This window comes from Dendrobates tinctorius, unplaced genomic scaffold, assembly GCF_039654945.1.
Source record: "Dendrobates tinctorius isolate UK_male_01 unplaced genomic scaffold, ASM3965494v1 ptg000103l, whole genome shotgun sequence".
Classification (NCBI taxonomy): domain Eukaryota; kingdom Metazoa; phylum Chordata; class Amphibia; order Anura; family Dendrobatidae; genus Dendrobates; species Dendrobates tinctorius.
This window is the reverse complement of record NW_027361771.1, coordinates 40,473,221-40,493,520: the sequence shown is the minus strand read 5'-3', so window position 1 is coordinate 40,493,520 and position 20,300 is coordinate 40,473,221. Positions and strand designations below refer to the sequence as shown.

The following is a 20,300-nucleotide window of genomic DNA, read 5'->3' as shown; positions in this document are numbered from 1 at the left end:
TTTTCTCAGCAGCCAATGACAATCAGACCACACTCAGATGGCACCCAAGGGCTGTCCGATATTTTTTCACAGATTTATAGATTTACATTGCAGATTTAGAACTGACGCCTAGAGCCATATTGGACTTGTCTCTGCCATTTTGCACAGAACGCTCAGTCAATGAAGAATCCCAGACATGTGAACGGCCTCACTCACTACTATTGATACGAGTGCTATCTGTGAAAAACACAGTTAGTGCTCGTATGCAAAAAAAACAAAAGTCTGAGCCCAAAAAAATTTAGAAAAAAAAAAAAAGATTAATGGAGGGGAGAAAAATTAGCAAATATTCTGGAAAGCAAATAAATGGAGCAAAAGTGAAAATACATCATAAAACATTGGTATATTAAGTAATCGGCTGTCACACCAATCATACATGTCTCAACAATTTGGTCTTTGTTTTATTTATTTGTAACTGAAATCATAAAAATGAAGGCACCCTCCCTCATTTCTCCCTTGTGTGGAGGTGGAGGGGTATTTATTGCCTGCTCCCCAGCTGTAAAATAATATCATATATTCATCTGTATGTATAAACTTGTGCAGATCACGTTCCTTCTCAGATACAGGAAAATAAAAAAAATATATAAAATATTAAAAAAAGAAATGCACCCCAACTTCCACGCCTAAGAAAGAGAAGGACCTTTGACCTGAAAGCAAAATCACCATGTGTAACCGTAAGCATCATCTCAGAGAACACATGGCGGCAGCCGGCACTCTCTGGTGTCAGCAGAAGAGTCAACATGGATACGGAGTAAGGAATAACTGTTTTATCATTAAAAGACAGGTGGAGCTCAGTAAAAACGTATCGGTGACACACTGCCCATCTTCTGTCCCCAGAAAACTCAGAATAAAGTGAATTGGAAATTTTTTTTTAAAAGTTTAAAAAGAAACAAGATTCCACAAGCGACTCCACGGAAATGAGGGGGGCACACACAGCAGGGTCCATTGGCCATTTTTGATTCTCACACTGAACATGGTCACTTTGACCGTCTGTGTGTCTGGAAGTTCTCATACGGATATTTCATACGTTGTCCCACCTACGCCTGACACAGTCTTTACACCCCCTGGGCGAGAAGGGCTCACTGGAGGAGAGACAGTAGCTTGGCCGTTGCTTCGAGAGTGCACCGACTTCCCAGGAGACTCATCCCTATAGAGAAATTCAAGACAGCATGTTAGGGAAAAGGAGATTCTTAAATATAAAAACCATCAATTAATAAAAGACTAACAATGCTGAAAATAGTCAAAAAGCTCTGTCTGAAGCATGGGCAACAAGCAAAGTAGCCTCTTCTAAAGAAACCATCTTACTAAAAGTGGCATGTATAAAGTAATATTGCCATATAAAGCCATAGAACATAAGTCAAAAATGCACCAAAAACTCATGGCGAGAACATAACCTACAGCTGCCCAGACTCAAGAGGACATGAACATGGAAGGCATGAGCAGGACACTTACTTTAATGTCAACAATGGCAGAGCTGCGGCATCAGTATCTACCGGACGATGGTGAGAGATTCGGGGCTTGCCGTAACGGGGGGCAATTGGAGGAGGACAAGCTGGTCGAAGGCGTTCTCGAGCTGAGAGATACGGTGAAGAGTATCCAGCAGTTTCAGGCTCGGTTTCATCAGATGGGCTCAATAGGCTCTGGTAAGACAGGCTGCCATTCTGTGTCTGATTTAGACTCTTGTATGAGGTGGATGTTGTTCCTTCTGAAGGAAGAGATGGAAGTGGTGCAGAAGTCCCTGTGGCGGAGCGCAGACTGGAAGACCGGGCTGGCGGTGCATGGCATGAGTCTGCTTCTAGACTGGGTTCTGAGCGAGAACTTGGAGGACGAGAAAGATCTGAGTTTGGCATAGGGGAGTCCTGGAGGCTGTCTACACGGGGAAGCTGAAACAACAGACAAATATCAGGATAATAACTCCATCAGGCCAACAGTGTGCCTGCCCTAAACATTCAGGCTTTCGTGGACTATGTTATACATTGTGTAAAAGATGTGCCGCTTCGGTTTTCCAAGATTAACATCAGTAAAGGTCTTGATGCCAGGTAGGGAGTGGGGACATACCTACAAGAAGTCGGACTTGTTTTGTCAGGTCATAATGCAGAGCGATTTTCCCAACATGTTTGGAATGCCCACTGAAGTGAACAAATAAATCCATTCACAGTGGTACGAGCAAGGGCCCTTTCTCAAGAGAGATGCAGGTCCCAGAGGTTAGTCTCACAACAAAGCAATCAGATCTTTATCGTATGGCCTGACAATCTTTACACCTTCTGGGCAAGAAGGGCTCACCGACCGACTTCACTGGAGATTCAGCCCTACAGGGAAATATCTAAGATGGCAATCTACAGGATTAGAAGAACATGGCTGCTGTAGCAGTGTTAAACCTGTCCATGGGTTGGGCTAGGATTTGCAGCTCAGCTCCCTTAAAACAAGAGCTCATTCAGACATCACTTTTTCTTGTACAAATCCTCTCTGTGATTTTCAAGGATAGAACTCCTACCTATTAAGCTGCATTCACACGTCGCGGGTTTTTTCACGTTTTCACGGCGGTTTTAAACGCACGATTTTGCCGCGAAAAATAAGCATCCCATGCAATCCTACGGGATTCCACAATGCTGTGCTAATGCTGCATTTTTTTCCACGGTGGAATTGCTTCGCGGTAAAAAACGCAGCATGCTCATTAATTTAGCGGAATCGCGGCGATTCTGCCCACATAGGAATGCATTGTTCTGCTTACTTTCCGCCTGTGGTTGTGCCCACCATGCGAAAAGTAAGCAGAATATTTGCGGATGGTACCCACGGTCCGGAGGAGAGGAGACTGTCCTCCGGGCTGTGGGTACCATATCCCTGTAAAAATAGAATTAAAATAAAAAATATCGTTATTCTCACCTTCCAGCGTCCCGCGCAGCCTTCCTGCCTCTCTCCACACTCCTGGCATCTTCCGGTCCCAGTAATCCTTTGCAAGAATGACCGCGATGACGTCGCGGTCATTCATGATGACGTCGCGGGACGCGACGTCTCGTTGTCATTCGCGCAAAGGATTACTGGGACCGGAAGATGACGGGAGCGTGGGGAGAGGCGAGAAGGCTGCGCGGGACGCCGGAAGGTGAGAACAACAATATTTTTTATTTTTTTTTATTATTTTTTACATCCTATCTTTTGCTACTGATGCGGCATAGGCAGCCTCAATAGTAAAAAGTTGGTCACACTCGTCAAACACTGTGTTTGACGAGTGTGACCAACCTGTCAATCAGTTCTCCAAGCGATGCTCCAGATCGCTTGGAAAACGCTAGCACTCTGCAAGCTAATTACGCTTGCAAATCGCTAGTTTTTCCGCGGGAATTTAAAATGCGATTTTCCCGCGGAATGGAATTCCATAATTCTTGCGGTAACTTCCGCGAGAGTTCCGCTACGAGTGCACATAGCCTTACAGTCTATGGAGCTGTTCACATATCAGTGTAATTTTGCAACCCAAGTGGTCCGCACAAAATCACGGAGACGTGTCCGATTTTGATCCAAGTCTCAGATCAATGCAAGTCTACAGGTCTATGAAAAAAAAAATAAAAAATTAGACAGCACTTGGATAGCATCAGTGTGCTGTCTGTTTTTAAAGAATGTTTTGGAATGAGAAGCTTGAGAAACCTTTATCTGCTTTTTTTTGTCATCCAAGAAAAACTGATAAACCTTTGACGATAAAAACGGACATGGACATTGGCCAAACTCTGATAACACTGATCAAAAACATGAATCGCAGCCCAATTTTTACATCTGAAGAAGTCACCGACGTCTGAATGAGCCCTAAATGTGACTGAGGCATTACCACATGCATCAGGAGTGGTGCTGTTTCTGAAAGAGTAGAAGTCATATTTTGCAGATCCTGTCCTATGAAATAACGCTTATCTATATATATTACCATGGCCTGATAGCCAGACCTTTGGCAACAGGAAAAATCTTAAAGGACTACTGAATTTTACAAAAGTGCAAGTTCAGGAATCTTGGCTAAGGCAATGGTCTAGGTTGTCTGCCGTGCTATTAAAGGACATTAGAATCAGAAGTCTCCGGGCTGAAATGGTTCATAACAGGGTATAGAATATATTACACTCAACTCTACAGAAAATGATAAACTGAAAGAAAGGACTTGAGGACTAGCATTTCTCCAACCAGGAAGATGTAGATGATTTAGAACATATCCAAATGGTATCTCACCTTTGAAATGGGTGCTGGTCCACCACTAGCACTGCTGAAGCCCGGCCGAAATCTATACATTGTAGGAGTAGGCGGGCTTTCTGTGTTCAAAAGGGAAAAGTCTGGTTAAAAGTTATAGTTAAGTTGCCAAAATGACCACCACACACATACAAAACAAATACTGTAAAACGTACACACTGCCATGGGAGGAGTTAAGCATTTCACTATTCCTATAGTAACTTAAAGAGTATCTAAACTTTATTTTTTAACAAATTATCCTCCAGGCATTGCAAAGTTATGAATTTTTGTAACATAGGTCATTACCTTATATTTCTTTTATACTTCATTACCTTCTTTTGCGTCTTTGTCCCCCAAATACTATTTTGCATTCCTATATGAATGCCCAATTTATGCTCCTTTAGAGGCTGCTTTCAACTGCTGCTGGCAAGATCCAAACACTGCCTTCAAACAATCTGTGAATGCAACTTTCCCTGTCTGAGACTTTCTGGACCCCACCCTGTACTCAAGACAGGAGGATTCTCATACAAAAAAATTGTTTGAGTATAGTGTATGGATTCTTGTTGAAGCAGGGAAGAGAAGGAAACAACACAAGGTAAAAGTATGTTACAAAAATTTGTAACTATAAAAAAAAGTGCAGTTAATCTTTAAAGAGACCTAATGGCCATTTTTGCTCTTATTTTATTGTCCACTGCTGAATTTTTACAATTCTGACCATCGTTGCTTTATGAGGTAATAACAATGGAACGCTTCAAAGGATCCCACTGTGTTTTATTGTGACATATTATACTTCATGTTAGTGGTAAAATTTATTTGATAGGACATGGGTTTATTTTCAAACTTTTAATTTTTGTGCCCTTAAATCAGAGAGATATGTGTCTGTACAGTACTTGGCCATACGGAGTGACTCGGGAGGGACGGAGCGCTGTTTGCCTCCTGGATTGTCCTAGAATAGTTTGCGGACTCCATCAACAAAGCCCCTAAGTGCTAGAAAAGCAGAATCCCCCCTCAAGTGACCCCATTTTGGAAATTATAACCCTTTTGGGAATTTATCTACAGATGGGTGTTTTCCAGAAACAAGCAGCATTGGATGTTGCTGACTTGCAAATCTGCCATTGTAGTGGCCAGTACATTATGTCCGGCTCATGCTTCTTCTGGAGACACACCAGTAATTTAGGCGGGTTCTCATCACTACAGAAATGCCAAACATGTGGGCGATAAATGTGGTATAGGCACACTGGGCTCAGAAGGGAGAATGGCAATTGGATTTGGGATCAAAGAATTTGCTGAATTTCTTTTGGCGGTAGAGGAGTCATTTCCCTTTTCCAGAGCCTTTGTGCTACCAGTAACATGACATCCCCCAATATTTCCGCTAACAGATGACAGATCTGAGTGGGGACTTGCTTTTTTTGCGGATTGAGTGGAAGCTTTTATTGGGAACATTTTACATAACGTTTGGGATCACAGTTTTCCGGCGCTCTATGTTGAGCACTTACTTTGGGGTTTCCATCTAAATCTCTGAGTGACGTGATTCAGATGAAACCCCTGAGGCATCCATTCACTATATTGAGGCAGCAGGTTTGTTAATACATGGTCCAGGTTCAGGATGTGCAAGGACTGCTATCCTTTGAGAGGCTTCAGGAGACCTATAGGCTACCGGAGGCCTGTAGGTTTCAGTATACACAGTTTAGACATGCTTATACAACACAGAGCAAAACGGTTAACATGAAGATTCATAAAGATCGGGCAGCACGGTGGCTCAGTGGTTAGTGCTGCTGCCTTGCAGCGCTGGGGTCCTGGGTTCGAATCCCACCAAGGACAACATCTGCAAGGAGTTTGTATGTTCTCCCCGTGTTTGCGTGGGTTTCCTCCGGGTACTCCGGTTTCCTCCCACACTTCAAAGACATACTGATAGGGAATTTAGATTGTGAGCCCCCATCGGGGACAGTGATGAAAATGTGTGCAAAACTGTAAAGCGCTGCGGAATATGTTAGCGCTATATAAAAAAAAAAAAAAATAAAAAAAAAAAAAATAAAGATATCTTGGTGGATTATGCTTGCTCCAAGGGGGGAACAAAAGGGGTGGTTTCAGATATCTACTAAGACTTATTGTATACATTTTTCAAAAGATACCCGATTAAAGCAAAAGAGAAATGGGCCCAAGAATTGGGAAGGATAGAGGAGGATAAATGGGAAGAAATCATGGAATATATACCCCAATTGTTATTAAGTGAGCCAGGAAGACTTTCGCAGATTTATGTGCTCCATAGAGTATAAAAGACCCCAGATCCTCCGAGTATCCGAGGTGTCAGGATGAAGGGGCTGGGATACTACACGTTATGGCAAAGCTAAAAACGGACCTCATATTGGATAGCAGTGGGGGCTACGATTGGAGGAGTATATGGTTGTCGAATTGAGAGGGACCCTGTGGTGTGTGTTCTGGGATATGAGGAGGAGATTCGGGTGCGCAGTTGTCATAAGCTGGCAATAGCCAGATTATTGTATATTGCACGGAAACTAATTGCAAAATATTGGATGAATGCAGAACCACAGACGTTGCAGGAATTTTATAGACAGGCTGACCTAATTGCAAGCATAGAAGAGAGTAATTATGATAAAAGAAAAGGGGGAAAAACGTTTGAAACATTGTGGAAACCTTGGGTGGGAGGGGCCGATTCCAAAAGAATGCTATATTAACCCCTTTCTGTCAAGTGACGTACTATCCCGTCCATGTGCCCTGGGACTTAATTGCCAGGGACGGGATAGTACGTCACAGCGATCAGCAGCGCCCACGTGGTGAGCGCCGCTGATCGCGGCCGGGTGTCAGCCGATTAACATAGCTGACACCCGGCAAAATGTGTCAGGGGCAGTCACGGACCGCCCCTGACACGTTAACCCCTTGCACACCACGATCAAACACAATCGCGGTGTACCGGGGGTTAAAGGGAAGCATCGTCAGGGAGGGGGCTCCCTCCGTGCTTCCCTGAGCCCCCCACAGCAGCACAATGTGCAGCGCTGCTGCAGGGGGCTCCATCCCTGCAGGTCCCCGAATCCAAGATGGCGACGGGGACCTTCGGGGGCCTGCAGGGAGCTGGCTTCCTCAGTGCCTGCAAAGCGCAGGCATGAGGAAAGCCTGTGCAGTGCCTGTGACAGATCGCTGATCTGTCACATGACAGGTATGTCCCCCCTGGGACAATGTAATAAAGTTAAAAAAAAAAAAAAAAGTAAAAATTGTGGGGTCAATTGTGGGGAGTTTCAATAGTTTAGGTACATCAGGGGCTCTCCAAACGCACATGACACCCGCAGACCATTCCATCAAAGTCTGCATTCCAAAACGTCACTACTTCCCTTCCGAGACCCGACGTGTGCCCATACAGTAGTTTTCTCCTACATATGGGGTATCAGCATACTCAGGACAAATAGGACAACAACTTTTGGGGTCCAATTTCTCCTAGTACCCTTGGGAAAATAAAAAAATGGGGACTAAAAGATCACGTTTGTTGAAAAAATATGATTTTTTTATTTTCACGCCCGGTCGTTATAAACTTCTGTAAAGCACTGGGGGGTTCAAAGTGCTCACCACACATCTAGATAAGTTCCTTGGGGGGTCTAGTTTACAAAATGGGGTCATTTGTGGGGGGTTTCTACTGTTTTGGTATATCAGGGGTTTCCCAATCGCGACAGTGTCCGATCTCAATTCCAGCCAAAAAAGTCAAATGGCGCTGCTTCCCTTCTGAGCTCTGCCATGCGCCCAAATAGTCGTTTACACCCACATATGGGGTATCAGCGTACTCAGGACAAATTGCACAATAACTTTTAGGTCCTGTTAACCTTAGAAAAATAAAAATTGGGGGAGAAAAGATCATTTTTTGTGGAAAAAATATGATTTTTTAATTGTACCGCTGTACGTTATAAACTTCTGTGAAGCCCTTGTGGGTTCAAAGTTCTCACCACATATCTAGATAAGTTCCTTGGGGATCTAGTTTTCAAAATGGGGTCACTTGTGGGGGGTTTCCACTGTTTAGGTACATCAGGGACTCTCCAAACGTGACATGGCGTCCGATCTGAATTCCAGCCAATTGTGCATTGAAAAAGTCAAACGGCGCTCCTTCCCTTCTGAGCTCTGCCATGCGCAGAACCAGTGGTTCCCCCCACATATCAGGTATCATCGTACTCAGGAAAAACTGCACAATAACTTTTGCAGTCCAATTTCTCCTGTTACCCTTGGTAAAATAAAAAAAATTTGAACCTGAAGTATTTTTTTTGTGAAAAAAAGTTAGATGTTCATTTTTTTTTTTTAAATATTCAAAAAATTTCTGTGATGCACCTGAAGGGTTAATAAACTTCTTGAATGTGGTTTTGAGCACCTTAAGGGGTGCAGTTTTTAGAATGGTGTCACTTTTTGGTATTTTCTATCATATAGACCCCGCGAAGTGGCTTCAAATGTGATGTGGTCCGTAAAAATAAAATGGTGTTGCAAAAATGAGAAATCGCTGGTCAGCTTTTAACCCTTATAACTTCCTAACAAAAAAAAATTTTGGTTCCAAAATTGTGCTGATGTAAAGTAAACATGTGGGAAATGTTACTTATTAAGTGTTTTGTGTGCCGTATCTCTGTGATTTAAGGACATAAAAAATTGAAAGTTGGAAAATTTCGAAATTTTAAGAATTTTCGCCAAATTTCCATTTTTTTCACAAATAAACGCAAGTTATTTGAATGAAATTTTACCACTAACATGAAGTACAATATGTCACGAGAAAACAATGTCAGAATCACCAGGATCCATGGAAGCGTTCCAGAGTTATGACCTCATAAAGGGACAGTGGTCAGAATTGTAAAAATTGGCCCGGTTATGAACGTGCAAACCACCCTTGGGGGTTAAGGGGTTAAGGGGTTAATGTACTTTCTTGTTCATTGACTTTTCATGTATATAAGGGGGGAGGGGAGGAAGGGGTAGGGTGATATTTTGAAAATATGTGAACCTGTTCATTTTGACAAAATTGTTTTTGTCTGTTGATTTGAATTTTGTTAATAAAAATTATCTGATTCAGAAAATAACAAGTAACGAGGCAGCAGTTACTCTGGACCCCGTCTGGCCTCTGTTCCGCGGTGTCCTTTTCAGAAGTGCACAAAACTGTGGCCAATGGCTCTTTTATGCAATCCTAAAAAGACGGACACCACCAGATCACAGGTCATATGGTGTCCACAGTGCCTTCATCTGCCTCATTACAGGGAATCTTCCATTGGGGTTTCTGTCTGAATCACGTATCTCAGAGATTTACACGGAAACCTCGATGCAATCGCAGAGCGCAGGATAAAAGTGCACCGAGCCTTGCTGCGATCTATGGGACGCAGAATGAACAAATCAACCGCAGGTGAAGAATTGGTCTTATCTTTTATACCATTCCTCGCACGGTATAAGTGATTAGGCAACTTTTTTCTTCAGGTCGGTGCGATTACAGCGATACCAGATTTATATCGGGAATTTATGTTTGGCAGCTGTCACACACAAAAAGACGCTTTTTTTTTTTTTTTTTTTTAAAAGAAAATAGTTTTTGCATCACCATATTTTGAGAGCTATATATTTTCCATATTTCATCCCACAGAGTCATATTATGGCTTGTTTTTTGCAGAAGTTAAGTTAATGTTTTTATTCGTAACATTTTTGGGCACATGACATTTTTTGATTGCTTTTTATGATTTTTGGGAGACAGAGAGAACAAAAAAACAAATTCAGGAATTGTTTTTTTACGTCATTCCACATGCGTTAAAATTGATAAGGCCGCTTTATTCTTCGGGTCAGTACGATTACAACACCACCAAATTTATATCTTTTTTTATGTTTTGGCGCTTTTACACAATAAAAACTAATTTTATAGGAAAAAAAATATTTTTCCATCGCTTTATTCTGAGAGCTATAGCTTTTTTTATTTTTCTGCTGATAAGCCGACATACAGCTGTTTTTTTGTGGAAAAAGATGACGTTTTCAGAGATACCATGATTATTTGCATTAGTCTTTTTGATTGTATTTTATTGCACTTTTTGTTCAGCGATAAGATGAAAAAGCATTGTTTTTTGCTTCGTTTTTAATTTATTTTACAGTGTTCACCGAAGGGGTTAACCACTGGGATAGTTTTATAGAGCAAGTCATTACGGATGCGGCAAAACCAAATATGTTTTCGGACTATAAGACACACTTTTTTTCCCAAAAAAATTTTTGGGGAAAATGGGGGTGCGCCTTATAGTCGGAATATCCTTAGAAAATACTGTGGCAGTGGTCCCAGTCCGACGCTGCAGGGCTATGCAGCCTCCCTTTACAGGCTGGTGCGGCGGTGATGCTCTGTGATGTGGCGGTGGTGATCTGTAGTGCGGCGGGGCTCCGCTGGCATTTTGTGAAAGCCCAGAAGCCCCTGCAGATCTATTGCTGCGATGCAGTGGCCTCCAGGAAAATGGCTGCTGGGGGCGGCGAATACTTCGATTGAGATCTCGACACAGAGGTCTCGAGAAACGAGATCCTGGGACGAGATCTCATTACCAAGATCTGAAGGAGAGCATGCGCCGCCCCCTGGGGATATTTTCACGGAGGCCACCACATCACAGCAATGGATCAGCGGGGGCCTCCGGACTTTCATAAAATGCCGGCAGAGCCCCGCCGCACCACCACCTCACCTGTCGCAAAATGCCGGTGGAGCCCCGCCGCATCGGTCGCAAAATACCGGGAACCCCAGAGCACCACCGCCGCAACAGCCTGGGATGGAATTTTCCGGAGGCCTCCGCACCAGCCTGGACCACCAAACAACCCCTGTGACCACTCTCCCCCTGTGCTGATACCCCCCAGTAAGCCAAATTGGGACTGCAAGATGGACCCCCATTTGACACTTTTTTTTCTCTATTTTTCTTCTGAAAATATGGGGTGCATCTTATGGTCCAATGCGTCTTATAGTCCGAAAAATACAATAAATGTTTTTATTGGGAAAATATTTGGTGATTTCATTACTTGGGGATTTTTTAATTTTTTTTTACTTTTTAGTAATTTTTTTACTTTTACATATTGTCACTGGATGGGACATCATTATATGCACTTCAGAGTATCACATCAGCATATGACATGCAGAGAAGGAGGCATGTCAACCACCTTACCTGCAGGACCGTGAAGGACCCCGAGACCATCATGACAACGCAATCACATCGCGTTGGTCTGATGGCAGCAATGAGGAAGCTCCCTCCCTGCGTGCAATCTCCTCCATGTTGCTGTCACTATTGACAGCAGCAAAGAGGTTAAACGCCCACGCACCGATCGCAGGCGTTGCTGCAGGGAGTCAGCTCTCTCACAAAGCTGACAACTGCACCCGATCGCCAAGGCACTCAGCATGAGTCCACGCCATAAATAAACTGCTGTTTGCGAGAACGCAGCTCCCGAAGAGCAGTATATGTACAGCACATGTCGGGAAGGGGTTAAGAGCATGCCATTATAAGACTGCAATACCTGGGATTTATACTGAATGTGGCATCACTACGTACTCAAACCACAGGGAGCACTAATGGCGTAGCTTACGCACAGTGTGACCGTACTAAGTAACACACCTTCTCTGTCCCCCAGGCTTAACTGGCCTCGCAGTCCTGTGTAGCGACTCAAGTCCGGTTTAGGTGGTGGTGGAGGTTCAGCATCGGCTGACTGAGATTCTGTCAACTCCAGACTGCTCCGAGACTGTGAAATGGTAAAAAAGAGGAATAATGTTAGAAACAGTCTTATTAAAAGGAGTGTCTCATTCTAGACGCAGGTTACATAATACTGGCTGTGTAGTGAAGACCACCGTCACCACCTCAATCAAACACTCTTGTCATTCCTGTGACGAGACAACCTTTATGAAGAGAACTAACTGCTTAGTAATTACTTTTCAGAACAATCACAGGTCTGCGACTAAAAAGCTGTTCGATTATTTTCATCTAATTTCCATGTATTTTGGTGTGCTGAAAACGAAAAAAATATTGAAAAAAATCCTGGACATCAGGATTTGCCACAAAATGCAAAATTCTCTTCAAATTTAGTTAATTTTTCTCAATTTTTTTTTTTTTTATCTTAGGGTTTTGAAAGTCAAAATTACTATAAATTAATTCACATCAATGCATTGAAGATATACAATGCCAAAAAAATATAACTTTCAAAGAAAAGAACTTGCAGAGTGAGCTAATGAAACCAGCATCAACATGTTGCAAGCTGAACGAGTGGGCTCTGACATGCCCGGGCTTGTTTCAATTGTTTTATCTTGGTTCTCGCCTGTTCACTCTTTTTAATCTCAGTTCGTGTTAGCTCGTCATATTCAACCGTGTTTCCCAAAATTAGCATTATGGCTCAGCGGAAGTGTATTAATTCGCCTGACAGTTTCTGTTACATTTGTGAATATACAGTGTTGACGCAACAGCTGAATATTACAGACTTTGTGAAAAAAGTATACTTCGCATATTTCGGACTAAAGCTTGGAGATCAAGATAAAGCTTGGGCGCCTCAACGTGTGCAAACGGTGTGTTGAGGACCTCCAAAATTGGTTCAAGGGTAAGGAAAAATCTTTCCATTATGGGATTCCTATGGTATGGCGAGAGCAAAAGAACCATAGTGACGATTGTTACTTTTGTTCATGCGATATGAAAGGGTATAATTCAAAATGGAAGCATTCCATTTCATACCCAAATATTCACTCAGCAATTCGTCCCATCCCCATGGCACAGATATACCAGTACCCAAGGCCCCTGCTACCTTGGAAGAGATAACTAGCTCCGATGAAGGTGGAGTCATACCTGAACCAGATGATGAATCAAGTTCTGACTTTGAAGATGATACAAGACCAAAATTGTTTTCCCAGGAGATGATGAATGGTTTGGTAAGAGACTTGAATCTTCCCAAAGATGCCGCTGAGTTACTCGGATCAAGGCTCAAAAGTAAGAATTTATTGTTGCCAGGAGTGTCTTTTTCATGGTTCAGACATCGTGAAGACGAGTTCATTCCTTACTTTGCCCAGGAAGATAAAAATAAGTTGGTTTATTGCATCGATGTCGAAGGTTTGATGGGTCAATTAAAAATCCAATATGATTCAGCGCAATGGCGTCTTTTTATAGATTCTTCAAAAAGAAGTCTCAAAGCTTACTCCACAATGGCGGTTTTTATGCTTCCATCCCTGCAGGTCATTCCGTACACCTCAAGGAAACCTACGAGAACTTGGAATTGGTTCTTCGTAAACTTAAATATGAAGACCACGGTTGGCAAGTGTGCGGGGATTTGAAAGTCTTGTGCATGCTGCTCGGGCAACAAGCTGGGTATACCAAATACCCTTGTTTTCTGTGTCTATGGGACAGTTGAGACCGGCAAAATCACGGGACCAAGAAGAATTGGCAGCTGAGGGTGCTCACAGTTGGTGAAAAAAAATGTCCTCCTAGAAACTTTGGTTCCTCCCCATAAAGTTCTTCTACCACCTCTCCACATCAAATTGGGATTGATGAAGCAATTCGTAAAATCACTTCCAAAAGATAGAGAATGCTTCAAATACTTGGTCACCAAGTTTCCAGGCCTCTCGGAGGCAAAATTGAAGGAAGGTGTGTTCGTCGGACCAGACATTATATGGCTTATAGCTGATGAAGAGTTTATTAATACCATGATGCATCCTCAAAAAGAAGGGTGGATTGCATTTAGAGAGGTCGTAGAGAAATTTTTAGGCAATAACAAAGACCCTGACTACAAAAAAATCGTCGGACGAATGCTGAAAGCATTTCAAGCTTTAGGTTGCCTGATGAGTTTGAAAGTGTATTTCCTCCATTCCCACCTTGACCACTTTCCTGAAAATTTGGGAGCTGTGAGTGAAGAGCAAGGTGAACGATTCCACCAGGACATTAAAGAGATGGAAAGAAGATACCAGGGAAGATGGAGCATTACAATGATGGCAGACTACTGATGGACGCTTCAGAGAGATATTACAGATGCTACTCACAAGCGTAAATGTACCAAGAGAAGCCTCACAGGGAAGAAGAATCGATTTTATTGTGTGTTAGTGAGCTCATTGCAGTTAAAAAAAAATTATTTTCATGAAACATTTGTAATAAAAAATTAATTTTAGGAGTCTATTTTCATTTATTTTGAGGTATTGTCTTATTTAACATAGTTACTTAAATTGTCAGAAAACGTGATGTCCTATGACAAAACGGAGGTCATTTTCGGATTCAGCGCACTCAAAAACAAAGATTACGTGGAATAACCAAAACACCTCTTGAAAAAAATTTTTTTGCAGACATAGCACGGTCACCTTATATAGCAATATCAAACTGCACAATCTCAAATCTTCCTATTGAGTTAATAACCGAAAACTTTCAGCTTCAGATCTCCAGGTATTGAAGAGGTTAATGGAGGACGCAGATCCCATACTTGGTAATGGATGCCGTGTTTCTCCAAAAAGAAGACAAGGTCTTATTTATTACTCTCTGAAGGATATACCAGGGATTATTTTCAGGGGAGGTCTTATTTTTTTCTTCCAGAAACATTCCACATTTATTCTTGAACAAAAAAATCAACATATTTTTTCAAATATAAACATGTCATCATATCTCTCCAAACCTTGAATCCCATCATGAATTTCTTGAGATCCTTTTCCCCATTACAACACTCTACAGTAAACAGTATTCATGAACAAAAATCCGCATTTATCTAAACACAGTCATGTAGTCATCTTCTGGAACCTTAAATTCTATCATGAATTTCTTGAGAACAAAAATCCACAGTCATGTCATCATCTTCTGAAACATCGGCATATTTCGGGATTTGGATTCCACTGTGAATTTCTTGTGACTCGTTTCCTTTAGAATCATTGGCCCCAATTTCTCATGTCTAGCAATTGTCCATGTAGCCTTCTTGTAGCGCATTGGCGACACAACTGGCGGTGATTTTCTACAGTGAATTCTTCACCCAAGTCACAACCTCTTGCAGTCCAAGCGTCACAAAATGGCCACACTAATTTCTCTCCATTCAATTTTCAATGTAGTGATTAATTTTCATATCAAGAGTCTGGAGATGGGTAGTCATTCCTGTGGGAATCATTATTTCATCTACTTTCGTCTCATGAAGGAAGTTCTTCATGACTTTAGTCCGGTGTGCACTGGCTGAATCCCACACTAGCACGCCTCTTTGGCCACCTCGCGAAACACATGGCACCATTTCCTTATAACTGCTTATGTGCACCAGGCTTTTTCCATTTCGAGAATATAAATATCTGAAGCACGTTCAATCTTCTCCTCCTTCTTGACCTAACGATTAGAGCTGGGGTTTAGCTCCACCAGACAAATTGCCAAAATACAAGTAACACATGAACTTTCATAATCAGTGGAGGGAACGTAGACAGAGGAGGCACTCCGCTGATCAACTTTCGTTTGTGATCCTTGACCCATAATCACTGCAGTTTCATCCATAGCAAACATGTTGGAAAGTTGGTATTTAGAAAAGTCAATGCCATCAAGAAAGGACTGCAATGCAAGTGCACGCTTAAACATATTCAAGCTTAACCAGTCTTCTGGATCTTCTTGGAGACCGCTCACATTCCTGAAGGAAGCCGTCCACCCACTGATGTGATACTTTGAAATCTTCTGGGGATATTTCTAATTGTGGTGACATTGTAAGGGCAAGTTGTTGAATATGAGCCCTGCGCACAACCATAGCCTTTTCTCCCGCTTCAGCAACACATTCACAGATGGTCTTCTAGCTCAGGAAATAATGGATGCTGACCGGATTCACACTTGCGCTTCTTACCAATTCCCTTGCACACTTGTTGCCTGAGGTGGCCGTCCTCTGTTCACCATTTTCGGACATCTGACATCTCTTTGTAGAACGCAGTAAGATTTTTGCCCAGGGAGTCCTCCGCGATTCCTTTGTTATATTTGAAGACAGAATAGCTCTTTCCTTTTTCAATTTGTGATGTCCGTGGGTCAAAATGTACCGTACCGGTACGGTATATTCCTTGTTCCTCCGTTTATTGATACATACTGTAGTGTGCCACAGTGGATGGTGGATGTCTATACGCCAAGAAAAGCAAAATCAGTATAAAAAAAAATAAAAAAAGTGTCCAGGGAGTTATTGTGCCGGAATACATGTAAAAGTTATACAGATCTGTTGTATTCACAAATGAGGTATAGCCATGAATAAATTATAAAGTGCTCCTCGTTTTTAACCCTTTGTGATATTTGATAGAAGTAAGCGAGATATACTTTTATCATTTATTCATGGCTATACATTTGTGAATAGGTCTTTTTCAATGCTAAAGTATTTATAGCCACATTTATGGTAAAAAGTTTCCAGGGTGGCATCATTGATACTACGATACACTACCTACACTGGAATTACATGATGCTTTTAAACCTTCTATAAGAAGACTTCTTGTCTCCCTAAAGTTCCTCTCTGCTGAATGATTTTTTAGTAATGGTCAATGTAAAAGAGTAAATATGGTAAAACACATAAGGACCCTTCATCAAGGAAAGCAGACACCCCCAAAAGAATGACACTCACCAGACCCCAAACAATTAAAGTTGTCAAGTGCTGATAGAGGATGGGCTCTCACACACAGATCAGGATCACTGTCCAGTTCCCCTGGGTTCCACAGAGTTTGGCTCCCTCACCCGTGACCGGAAGCAGTCACCATACTCGGACTGAAGAGCGGAGTGATACTGGTACCCGATCTGTGTATGAGCGCTGCAGTGCAATGCAGCCAGAACGGCAGGGTACCTCACAGTGGCGCAGATCTCTGTGTGACAGAGCCCATCCACCATCGGCACTTGCCAACTCGAATTGTTTGGGGTCTGGTGAGTACGATCCTATTGGAGGTGTCTGCTTTCCTTGATGACGGGTTCTGCTATATTTTTTTTTTTTTGCCCGGACTCTCTTATTGAACTGTAACTAGGGCTTATTTTTGGACTATTTTAAGCATACTCCAAAAATCCTGAAAAATCATACTAGGGCTTACTTCTGGGGTAGGTCATATTTTTGGGGAAACAAGTTAGTATATCCATAAAGCATGCCTCTTAAATGGTGGTAGCTTGGTAACATTAAAAAGTAGCTCCAAATAATGTGGCTTCCCCATCTCCTAAGTGATGCATTATATACATAGTTGCTCTGGGGTTGTCATAGTAACTAACAGACTTTGCAAGATTATTCATCATGTGACCTAATTTCTCCTAAATGTAAAGGTTACATGGCAGGGTGTTCATACATAGCTAGCAGCAGATATAAGCAATACTGCCCACATTAAGTAACAAGAAAGATGATTACTTGGAGACATCATACCTGGTAGTGTTGAAGAGGGCTCTGTATACCATTATCCAGTATTTTAAGTCCAATCTGACTCTCCGACACTTCGGGTCGTAGAAATGGCGGTGATACAGACACAACTGACTGATTATGACTGCGCTTTATATATCTGAAAAACAGACAACATATCGGCATATTATACACAGGCATACATTCATTGGGTGCATGGTGAGGGTCTCCTACAACATACCGGCTAATGTTGGATCACTGGAAATCTCCTGGAAGGTCCAATGGTGAAGAGGGCAAAATAGGGATTTTTGTGTACTCACCGTAAAATCCTTTTCTCCGAGCCAATCATTGGGGGACACAGAGACCGTGGGTGTTATGCTTTCTTGCCAGTAGGAGGACACTAAGTGAACTAGAAAAAGTTAACTCCTCCCCTGCAGCATACACCCTCTCGCTGGACGAGATCTCATCAGTTCGGTGAAAAAGCAGTAGGAGCTTAAACAGTTGAATAATAACTATAACAATGTCACCACACAAAGATGCTAAACATGGTGGGTGCTGTGTCCCCCAATGATTGGCTCAGAGAAAAGGATTTTACGGTGAGTACACAAAAATCCCTATTTCTGCTACGCCTCATTGGGGGACACAGAGACCGTGGGACGTCCTAAAGCAGTCCCTGGGTGGGGAGCATACATGTGCTAATACCCCATGTACCACTGATTGAACTCTGAGGTACTGCCGCTTGCAGGATGCGTCTGCCGAGAGCTGCATCCGCAGAGGCCTGAGAATGAATTGGGTAATGCTTTGTAAAGGTATGCAGACTGGACTAAGTCACAGCTTTGCAGACCTGTACTGTCGAGGCCTGGTGCCGAATAGCCCAAGAGGCGCTCACTGAGCGGGTAGAATGTGCCGTAATCCTTGCTGGGACAGGCGCGTTCCTGACACGATACGATTCTTGAATCGCGAGGCGGATCCACCTGGCTAGCGTTGCTTTCGAAGCGGCTAGACCCTACTTATGCCCTTCTGGAAGTATGAACAGGGCGTTTGACTTGCGGAAGGGAGCCGTCCGCGAGATGTACCATTTCAGAGCCCTAACCACATTCAGAGTGTGGAGGGCTTTCTCAATACGATGGACTTGTGCTGGACAAAAAGGCGGCAAAACAATTTCCTCATTGAGGTGGAAAGAGGATACGACCTTGGGCAGGAAGGAACGGTCACGTCTTGAGGACTTCCTTGTCCTGATGAAGATTCAGGAACGGAGGGCGGCAGGATAGAGCCGCCGATTCTGAAACACGTCGGATTGACGTAATTGCCACTAAAAAGTCCACTTTCCAAGAGAGAACAGTCAGTGGAACGTCGTTGAGGGGTTCAAAGGGAGCCTACTGTAGGGCCCCAAGAACCAGGTTAAGTTCCCAAGGTTCCAATGGTCGTCTATAAGGAGCCGCCACATGGGCAAGTCCCTGAAGGAATGTCCTGACTTGAGGTTTGGTGGCAAGTCTGCGTTGGAATAACACTGACAAGGCTGGGATCTGGCCGTTGAGCGAACTAAATGCGAGGCCCGACGTTAGTCCGGATTGAAGGAATTCCAATATAGTAGGAATGGAGAACGTCATAGGGGGATCGGCCATGATCCTTGCATCATGAGAAAAAAGGTTTTCCAGGTGTGGTGATAGATGCGCATGGACACGGGCTTCCTAGCACTTATTGTGGAAATCACGTCGTGAGAAAACCCAGCCTTTGTTAAAATCTAGAATTCAACGGCCACGCCGTCAAAGACAGGGCCCCGGAGTTCTGGTGGTAAAACGGACCCTGAGAGAGCAGATCCAGACGATCTGGAAGATGCCAGGGAACGTCGGCGACTAGTTGAATGAGTTCTGCGTTCCAGGCGCGACAAGAATCACTGATACTCTTTCCAATCTGATCTTCTTGATGACCCCCGGAAGCAAGGGAAGAGAGGAAAGATGTACGGGAGCTGGAACCGGTGCCACGGCAGAACTAGGGCGTCCGCACCGATGGCACGTGGATCGCGTGATCGGGCAATAGATTGAGGAACCTTGTTGTTTAATCTCGAAGCCATGAGATCCACATCCGGAGTCCCACAACGATTGCAAATCTGCTGAAAACCTCCGGATGAAGAGACCACTCTCCCGAGGCCAGGCCCTGGCGGCTGAGAAAATCTGCTGCCCAATTTTCTACGCCCAGGATGTGGACTACCGAGATGGGCGAATGATTGGTTTTGGACCAATGGAGAATGTGACTCACTTCGTGCATGACCATCCTGCTTCGAGTTCCCCCCTGGCGGTTGATATACGCCACAGCCGTGGCGTTGTCGGATTGGATCCTGATGGAGTGGCCTGCAAGGAGAAGGTGAAAACTCCGCAGGGCTAATCTGATCGCTCGAATCTCTAGGATGTTGGTGGGGAGACGAGACCCTCGAGGAGACCACCGACCCTGTGCCATGTGGTGACGAAAAAAACGCACCCCAGCCCAGAAGACTTGCGTCGGTGGTTACTACCAACCAACCACTGTACTGGGAGAAAAGACTTCCCTTGATTCAGGGAGGATTATAGAGTCCACCACTTGAGGGCTTGTCTGACCCGCAGAGACAGGAGGAACCGCCGGTCCAGGGAGAACGGGTTCTTGTCCCAGGCTAACAGAATCACATGTTGCAAGGGACGGAGATGGAACTGGGCAAACGGAACAGCGTCCATCGCTGCTACCATCTGTCCGGGAATTCTCATGGTGAAACGAACGGAGTGAGAAACTGGTTGAAAAAGAGACCGCGC

The 20,300-nt window shown here is 43.5% G+C and overlaps 1 protein-coding gene across 3 annotated transcripts in view; it reads right to left on the bottom strand.

Moving 5' to 3' along the window:
• Window positions 1-411: 411 nt before the first annotated feature.
• Window positions 412-20,300, bottom strand: part of ZDHHC5 (zDHHC palmitoyltransferase 5) — an 84,062-nt gene continuing 64,173 nt past the window's right edge. For all 3 annotated transcript variants that reach the window (XM_073588273.1, XM_073588272.1, XM_073588271.1), the window contains 5 exons: window positions 17,545-17,677; window positions 11,817-11,940; window positions 4,237-4,316; window positions 1,489-1,919; window positions 412-1,183 (listed from right to left, as the gene is read on the bottom strand). In XM_073588273.1, the coding sequence (XP_073444374.1) occupies window positions 1,045-1,183; window positions 1,489-1,919; window positions 4,237-4,316; window positions 11,817-11,940; window positions 17,545-17,677 (907 nt within the window). In that variant the 3' untranslated portion in view covers window positions 412-1,044. The remainder of the gene's footprint in view (window positions 1,184-1,488; window positions 1,920-4,236; window positions 4,317-11,816; window positions 11,941-17,544; window positions 17,678-20,300) is intronic.